Source organism: Nestor notabilis, unplaced genomic scaffold, assembly GCF_000696875.1.
Source record: "Nestor notabilis isolate BGI_N333 unplaced genomic scaffold, ASM69687v1 scaffold8533, whole genome shotgun sequence".
Lineage (NCBI taxonomy): Eukaryota > Metazoa > Chordata > Aves > Psittaciformes > Psittacidae > Nestor > Nestor notabilis.
In genome coordinates this window covers 25,799-34,160 of record NW_009921457.1, presented here as the reverse complement: position 1 = coordinate 34,160, position 8,362 = coordinate 25,799, and the positions used below count along the sequence as shown (strand labels likewise).

General features: G+C 56.4%; 1 protein-coding gene across 1 annotated transcript; it reads right to left on the bottom strand.

The window, feature by feature from the left end:
• Nucleotides 1–1,473: 1,473 nt before the first annotated feature.
• SLC29A1 (solute carrier family 29 (equilibrative nucleoside transporter), member 1) lies at nucleotides 1,474–8,296 on the bottom strand. The gene is made up of 12 exons (XM_010011158.1): nucleotides 8,214–8,296; nucleotides 7,676–7,757; nucleotides 7,233–7,405; nucleotides 6,869–7,008; nucleotides 6,541–6,675; nucleotides 6,264–6,361; nucleotides 5,858–5,948; nucleotides 5,641–5,732; nucleotides 5,388–5,496; nucleotides 4,059–4,144; nucleotides 2,152–2,351; nucleotides 1,474–1,585 (listed from the first exon to the last, which is right to left on the bottom strand). Exons 1-12 carry the CDS (start codon nucleotides 8,240–8,242, stop codon nucleotides 1,474–1,476), a joined length of 1,347 nt encoding a protein of 448 aa, XP_010009460.1. The 5' UTR covers nucleotides 8,243–8,296.
• Nucleotides 8,297–8,362: the final 66 nt, after the last annotated feature.

Below are 8,362 nucleotides of genomic sequence, written 5' to 3'. Positions count from 1 at the left end.
CGGCAAGATGGCGGGAGCGGCGGGCTGTGGAGGTCGCGTCAGGGTCTGAGAGAAAAGCGATCCCTTTGGAAACAGTGTTTGGGTGTGCTGTAGTCTTAGTGTTTAAGGGTAAAACAAACCTCGTGTTTTATCCTCCCTGTTGTGCGCACACAGCCTGATCGGCGAAAGAAGCCGGGGGTGGGACGCGGTAGCCTTTGGTTGGGGAAGCGATGGCTGGGGGTGCTGTGGGGCGTGTGGGGTGGCAGCCGCTGGCAGGGGCTGCAGTTCCCCCCCGGAGCAGGAGGTGGCACTGCGGCTGTTCCCAGGACCAAGGAAAGCTCCTGGGCGTGCGCGCTGCGGGTCAGTGCACCCCAAACTGTGCAGGTCCAGTCCCTCCTCGTAAGTGCCGGTGGTCCCTGGTGTACCCTGGGGGCTGCACCCACTCCCCATGCTGGCTCTCCACTGAGCCTGCCTGCTGGGGGCAACACAAGCCACTTCACCCAGTGCTGGCTATGGAAACGCCTGCTGCCTTCATCCCTTACACCCTCCACAGCCCTATCCCCTGTGGCGATGGAGACACACACGTACCCAAAGGGTGTTTCAGTGTTTTTATAGAAAAAGGCAACTGTACATACGCATTTACACAGACAGGGGATGGGAAAGCCAAGAGGGAGGTCAGGCCTCTCCCCGCAGCGCAGGCAGACACAGGCAGGGAGGGCAGCCGGGGTGGGAAGGGCGTTGCTGCCTCTCTTGCAGCACACGGTGGGACATCCTGCCACACAACCAGGAAGCAGAAACACAATGACAATCACGCACACAGAAAGTAGGGGGACAAAGGCAAGGAGAGGGGGAGAAGGTGGGGTGTGGAGACCCCCTCCTCCCTCAGCTTAGCCACGGTGTGGGCTCTTCATGTGGGTGGGACACTGATGCCTATGCCCAGGGATACTGCTGGGCAGTGTGGGATGTGCGCCAAGCAGACAGCAGGGATGGAGGCTGGCTGGGGCTCTCCTGCGTGCTTGCAAGTCTCAGCAGCAGAAACAGTGTGGGATGTTCCCAGCCCCCCTGCAACGAGAGGAGAGCAAGTCCCTCGGTGCCTTGGGGACAAGGGCAAGTGAGGAATAACACTGGATACCAGCCTTCAACTCTGTCAAGAAGAGAAGGAGGAGGCTGGGAATGGCTTTTGGCCTTGAGCTGGGGAAGTTATGCAGCGTAGGAGGCAGCTGGACCTCTACGAGATCCCGGGGGTCTTACACGCACACAGCATGGGGAAGGAGAAGGCACGTAGGCCTGAAGGCATCACACAGCCAAGCATGGCAGGAGCCAGGCCAGTCCTGCAGGAGTGGAACCGTCCCTGGGTCTATCATCTGCCGTGGCAGTGTGGTTTGGCAGGAGCAGGCATGAGGGGCTATCTCCCCATGGTGCCAAGTTGTCCAGGGTCTTGGAGGAGGATGCGGAGCCGTCTCTTGGTGTCCCTGCACCCTCCAGGTGCCTCTGCTAGATGAGAATTCGGAACAGAAAGGAGACGGCAGCTCCTAGGGCCAAGCCCAGTGACAGGAAAAAGGCCATCACAGCTCCAGCTGTCTCTGCTTCATGGGCAAGTACTTTCCTAGGGGGAAAAACAGGTTATCAGAAGTGTCCTAGGGGATGCACATCCTATTCCCTGCTAAGTTCAATGGAGAGCTGGGAGGAAGCCACAGAGGAGCCAGAAGCTGTGCTCCTCTGCAGCAGGGGAACAGCAAGAGCAAATCCACCTTGGGTCCAAGAGCCTGCCTCCAAACTAGGGGCTTGCAAGAAAAGAGTGCATCAGGCAGACTGCCCTCAAGCTTCTGGAGCCAGGGATACCCCTCCTTGTCTCCTGCCCCATGCACTGCAGCCTGCCTGGCTGAGCCCCTGCTGTGGGTGCTGTGTCCCCCACATCCCTGCTGAGCTCCCCAGCATGGCAGATGGGGGAAACAGAGAGCCCAAACAGGAGCTTCCTCATCTCTAGGATACGGAGGCACAAGGCAGATGGAACACTGGGGTTGTCTGCCCTGAGGTGGTGTGGTGATTCCCCTCTGCGCCTGCATCCCCTTCTCCAGGTGCCAGAGCAGAGCAGAGGCAGGCTCCAGCAGTTGTGCTGGGGCTGATGTCTGGGGTGGAGCCAGCCCTTCACCATCCATGGCTCTTACTCACTTGGGCCCGAAGCACATGCAGAGGCTGGCCAGGTAGCCATTGGAGATGGAGAAGAAGATCATGAAGATGATGTACCAGGCGTCATGAGAGAATACGACAGGCAGGTAGTCACGGGGCTGCACGTTGCACAGCATGAAAAGAGGGATAAAGATGACACGGAGGGCCACCATCACTGGCAGGAGGCAGCTGTCCTTCCCAGGCTGGGAGAAAAACACAGGTCACTGAGCAGCTGAGAACTGGATATTACCTATCCCATGGGATGCTGGCTGGGGCTATACAGAGGCTGTCCCTACGGTACCAGTGCTGTGGAGGAGCCACAGAGGTGAGAGCCACAGCTGCTGAGAGACTTTCTCTGCTGCCACAAGTCTCAGTATCACCACCTGCTGTGACAAGGAGGTCCTGCTAGGTCTGAAAGTCCTGTCCTAGCCAACCTGGAGAGCAGCAGCACTAGGGCCAAAATACTGAGCTGGGCTTGGAGGCTGCTGCTAAACCCTTGCTGGAAACAACAGGCAGGCAGGAGAGCCTTGTTCATGCTCATGCAATCTCCTCCTGCAGCCTCCATGCAGGACAAGGCTGGCTGAGGCAAATCTCCTCTGGCACCTCAGGGTCTGCAAACTGGGCTTTAACCAGCTCTTCAGCCTCCTACGCCATCCCCCAGCCAAGCAGAGTAAGATCCAGCAATCTGGGAAAGTGATTATGCTGGGGCTGCTTTGGACAGTGCTGGGAAAAGCACAGACTGAGTTAAGGTCTTCCCGGATCCTAGCAGAGTCCCTGGACATGTGAGGCTGGGACAAAGAAGGAGGCACCATCCCCTGTGTCGTTCTTGCAGCTGGGACCGAGGCAGCCCCTGGTACCAGATGTTCAATCTGGGGTCCCCTCAGTTTGAGATGCCAGCCCAGAGATGACTGGGCTCACTGGTCTGGGGCCAGGAGAGACCTACAGCTGCTGGGCTGGCATAGTCAATGGACACTGCATGAGCATGGGGGAAGCTGAGGTTAGGACAGCTGCTGCATCTGTGGGCAAACTAGCAAGAGCAGCAGTGTCCTCTGCTTGAGGAGGAGAAAAGGAGCAAGCAGGGCCCCAACCAGGGAAATGAGGCCCAAACCACACACAGTCAGACTTTCCACACAGCCTTGTTTTGGAAATGTCTCCTGCTAGGTCATCCCACCACAGAGGCTGTGGCCTGGACACCAGGCAACACGGCTCATGGCCAAGGCCAAGGGCAGCCAGCAGAGATGGCCAGGGGAGAAGCAGCTCCAGGCTGTGTGAAGCCAGGCCCGGACAGACCCACAGCATGTGTGGTGCTGAGGAGCTTCTCTAAACAAACAGCCTGAACGATACAGGGGGAAACGACACTTGCGGGGTGGGTGAAGGGGCAGGAAGAGACACAGACAGGACAGGCCCCCTCCTCAACCACCCCCATCACAGCTCCCATTCTCAGCCCCAGCAGCTCTGAGCCAGGCAGGGGAGATGAGAGCAAGGGCAGGGGACAGCTCTGTGACCCACATGGCATGGCTCTGCCCTGCTCCCAGGACAAGGCTCTTTAAAGCAGCTGTGTCCTGTGCTGAGGCCAGAGGTTTTATTTTGGGCTGCCCTGTCTTTGATTCCTGTCTCGCTGTTTGCATAGCTGGAGTGAAGGTTTGTTTACAAAGAGGCTGATGTGGAGGAGGCAGCTTCACCCAAGCCATGCCAAAAGAGGGGCAGGAGGAGGGCAGGACAACACTGTGGTTCTCGGCTCTGACCCATAAATCTCTGCTAAGCACTTAAAACCAAGGCAGGAGTTAGCTCTGCACCTCCTTCCTGCTCCAAGCCATGGATGGCAGCCCCAGTGAGAGCCATGGCGGAGGGGCTGAGGCTGGGGTCTGCCTGAGCATTGGTCTTGCCTTTGCTCCCTGCCCCATGCTTACCCATGTGAAGAGGGCAGTGAGACTCCGTCCTGTCCAGTCGAAGACATTAAAGAGCAGGAAGCAGGAGACAGGGATGAAGTATAAATCTGCAGAAGGGGGAGAAGGTCACTGATGAGACCAGGGTGCCCAAGGACCTCCTGCCACTCACATGGAGACTGTTTTTTGGGTCTAAGTCATCCTGGTTCCCCACTAAAGGCTGGAATGGTTTCCCAGCCAGGCTGGTGTCTGCATCCAAACCATCGTACACAGTAGTTTGTTTTTCCCCTTAGGCATACTGTATTGGGTTTGTGTGGTGAGGCTTTGGTAACCTGGAGGCTATAAGGGTGGCTTCTGAAAGAAGCTGCCAGAAACTTCCCCTGTGTCAAACAGAGCCAATGCTAGCTGGCTCCAAGACAGACCCACCACTGCCTGAGGCTGAGCCCATCAACAACAGTGGTAGCAGCTCTGGGATAACACAGTTGAAGCAGATTCCCCTGCAGCCCGTGTTGCAGTCCATGATGAGGCAGCTGTGCCCCTGCAGCCCATGGAGGTCCATGGTGCAGCAGATCTCCACCTGCAGCCCCTGGAGGAGCCCACACCAGAGCAGGGGGTTGCTGAAAAGAGGCTGTGACCCAGTGGGAAGCCCACACTGGAGCAGGCTTCTGGCAGGAGCTGTGGCCCTGTGGTAAGAAGAGCCCACACTGGAGCAGGTTTGCTGAAGGACTTGTGACCCTACAGGGGACCCATGGTGGAGCAGTGTGTGAAGAACTGCAACCCATGGGAAGGATTCATGTTGGAGAAGTTCATGGAGGACTGCCTTCTGTGTGAGAGACCCCACACTGGAGCAGGGGAAGAGAGTGAAGAGTCCTCCCCTGGGGAGACAGGAGCAGCAGAAACATGTGATGAACTGACCACAACACCCATTCCTCATCCCCCTGCACTGCTGGGGTGGAGGAGGTAAATAAATCGCAAGTTAAACCTGGGAAGAAGAGAAAGGTAGGGGAAAGTTGTTTTATGGCTTAGTTTTTATTTCTCATTACCCTACTCTGATTTGGTTGGTAATAAATTAAACTAATTTCCCCAAATTAAACTAATTTCCCCAAGGCAAGTCTGTTTTGACTGTAATGGTGATTGGTGAATGATCTTTCCTTGTCTTCATCTCAACCAACAAGCCTTTTGTTACATTTTCTCTCCCCTGTCCACCTTAGGAGGGGGCTTTGGTGGCCACCTGGCATCCAGACAGGGGCAAACCACCACACATACCTACTACTTTAAGCCCCAATTTCTTTTTTCCCCATTTACCTTGTTCCCAGTTTCCTCCTACCCCACCCCATCCCTCGCCACACTTACCCCATTTGTTTCCCTCTCCGAGGACAGTGGACACCTTGGCTGTGATGGAAGGAAAGACGCCAATGGTGACAGTGAAGACGAAGCAGACAGACACAGCCATGACCCAGAGCTAGGCAGATGAAAGAAAGAGACTGGTACCAAACACAAGGCAAGAGACCAGTGCAGGGATGGTCTCCTCTCCCCATGCTCTCCTACAGCTGTGCCCATCCCCTGATACAAGGGGCAGGGCAGGGGTTGCTGGCAACTCACAGACCTTCTTAAAGATAGCAATGACCGAGGGCTTCTCATCAGGGTTGTGGGTGGGGATGATCTTTGAGTTATTCTGCTCCATCCCATTGGGCTCATCTGTAGGGAGAGACACAAGTAGGGCACAGCAGACCGCAGAAAGCTGAGATCTAATTTAGTCCTTTTGTCTCATTCTTCCTCTCAGCTCTCTCTCCTTTTCCTTCTTCCTTCTCTCAGCCCCTCACCTTTTTTAATCAGGTCTCTCTTGGTCTCCAACTCTGCATTGTACACACTGTACTCAGTCTTGTCCTTCATGGAGTAGTATCGGAAGAAATCCTGCAGAGAGACAGCCACAGAGAACTCATTCACGTCTGAGGAAAGAAGGCTGCCAGAGGCTGCATGGTAACAGCAGATATGGGCAATATGGGCAAAGAGTTCCCTCCACTTGTGTCTGATACTGATGCTTTCCTGCTTACCCAGAGGCTCATTTCCACAGTACCAGTATCACAGAGAGGTCCCTCGGGCCAGGGGACAGCTTGCCTTGACCCAAGAGGTGGAGGCTTGGGTACTGGTGGGCTATGGCCCTTCTGCTGCGGTGTGCAAAGGTCCCATGTCCCCACAGCCTTCCCCACCAGGGTGACAAAGTCTCACCATGCGAGGCAGAAGGATGTAGGAGAAGATTGCCAGCACGATCGCCACACAGGCCGTGGTGAAGTAACCGATGAAGCTCTCAGGCTGCTGGGCGCCAACTGGGAGCACAGGAAGGGAGGAGATGGGGAGAGGGGGATAAAGAACAAAGATGATGAGGGCTGATAGGAAAAGGCTCTGCTGCCATCTCCCACCCAACCCTACAGCATGATCCCAGTGGATCCAGTCAACAGCAGTACTCTGGAAAGGCCCTGTCAGCCGCAGGGCTGGGATTACTCACTGGCAATACTGAAGATCATCGCCAAAGCAGCAAAGGTGCCTGCCAAGCCCTGCCCACTCATGATGGGAGCTGTGTAGCTGGCAGGCAGCAGCCCTGCCAGCCCAAAGAGGCTGCTCTGGAGGATGGCGCCAAAGGCTGTGAAGAGAAAAAATGAGCCCAAATGAGAAACCAAAGGCAAGGATGGACTGCACGTCTGCAGGGAGCCACGGCCTTGCTCTGCAAGGCAAGACAAGTCCCCGTCCTCCTTGGCTCTCTTGCAGTGAGTTTCATGCTTTTCTCCCTAGCCATGGGGCTGTGCCCCTTTGCTTCCCCCCACTGCCTTACTCACAGTTAATGAAGACGATGCTGATCATGGTAAAGATGAAGAAAGGAAGAGGCTCCATGGCAACCTTCACCATGATCGCAGTGACTAAAAACACCAGCCCAATGGCCACCAGGCTGCCTGAGATGCGGATCTGCTGGGGAATCCTGCAAGAGAGGGTCTCAGTGATGAAAACCCACACCCCAAAAGCCTGTGAGGCTGGGGCCAAGCTCTCCCGTGGGAATCCCAGCCAAATCCCAGCACAGAGACTGGTGTTTTGCCTTAGACTTGACTGAACAGGCTTGCAGCTTGTCTCAGTGCTGGGGCAGGACGGGCCAGGGCTGGAGGGCCTGAGGGGGGCTGGCAATGGCAAGGATGGGGTAAGGCTCACCGCTGGTGGATGAAGGAGTTGAGGCAGGTGAAGATGAGGAGGGGCACCATGGCGCAGAGAGTCATGAAGTTGTCAAACATGGACTGTAGGTAGGACTGGGACGAGGCAGCCTCACTGGTCTGGTTCCAGACATGACTGTTCTCTTCCGGGTCTGCAAGGCGGCTGATGAAATACTGCGAGGGAAGGAGCCTGGTGGGGCCAAGGTGCTGCGAGGTCTCCCCCTAGCACACTCAGGCAACTCTTGTCCCCCCTCCAGCCCCATGCCCAGCCATCCTGCTGCCCCAGCACCATTCGTCCCACCCAGGTCACCCATGCTTGTGTCTCCTGTAGGGAGCACAGTAAAGTGAGGGCTCTTCTGTGCTGTGCTGCCACATCTACACCATGGCCATGATGTGATAGGGGATGGTAAGTGTCACGGGCAGCAGCAGGAAGGAAGCCCTCACCTCCCTAGCGGTCATGAAGAAATTCCATGGCAGCAGCGTTCCCAGGCCAAGGATGAAGAAGATCAGCCAGACAGCCTTGTACCTGCAGAGGGGACAGAATGGTTTGAAGTGGGATGGTGGGCAGGGCAGGCAACAGGCGTCACTTCTGACTATCCCCAGCAGCAGGAGGAATCAGCAGGGAGAGTGAAGATGGAATGTACTGCCCTGCCCCACAGCCCTGCTAGTCTGGGATGCTGGAGGAGATGTGGCACTGCATAGGGGCCATGGGAGATGCTCTCCAGGAGGCTACAAAGGTAGGGGGAGGCTGGCACATGGCACTCAGACACACAGCGGCTGTCAGCAGAGCTGGGAGGGAGTCACACTCCTGTTCACAGCCCATTTGTAATGGAAAAGCTGAGCACCTCAGGGAAGGGACAGCTTCGTAGCCCATTGAGCACGCAGGAGAGGGGGTCCCAGAGATGGTGGCTCCTCCTGGCCTTTCCCTCACCTCCTGGTATCCTGGACGTGCCCCTGCATCTACACCAGAGCCTGGCATTACCTGTCTTGGGGCCCGTCTCTTGCTGTCATCTTGAGCAGCAAGAGTCAGCACAGGTCCCAGCGAGTCTCGTGGCCACTCTCCGTCTGGAAAGCAAACAGAGGATTTTACGGGGAGTGAGGAACACAGGCCAGGCAGAGGCAGTGCTGGGT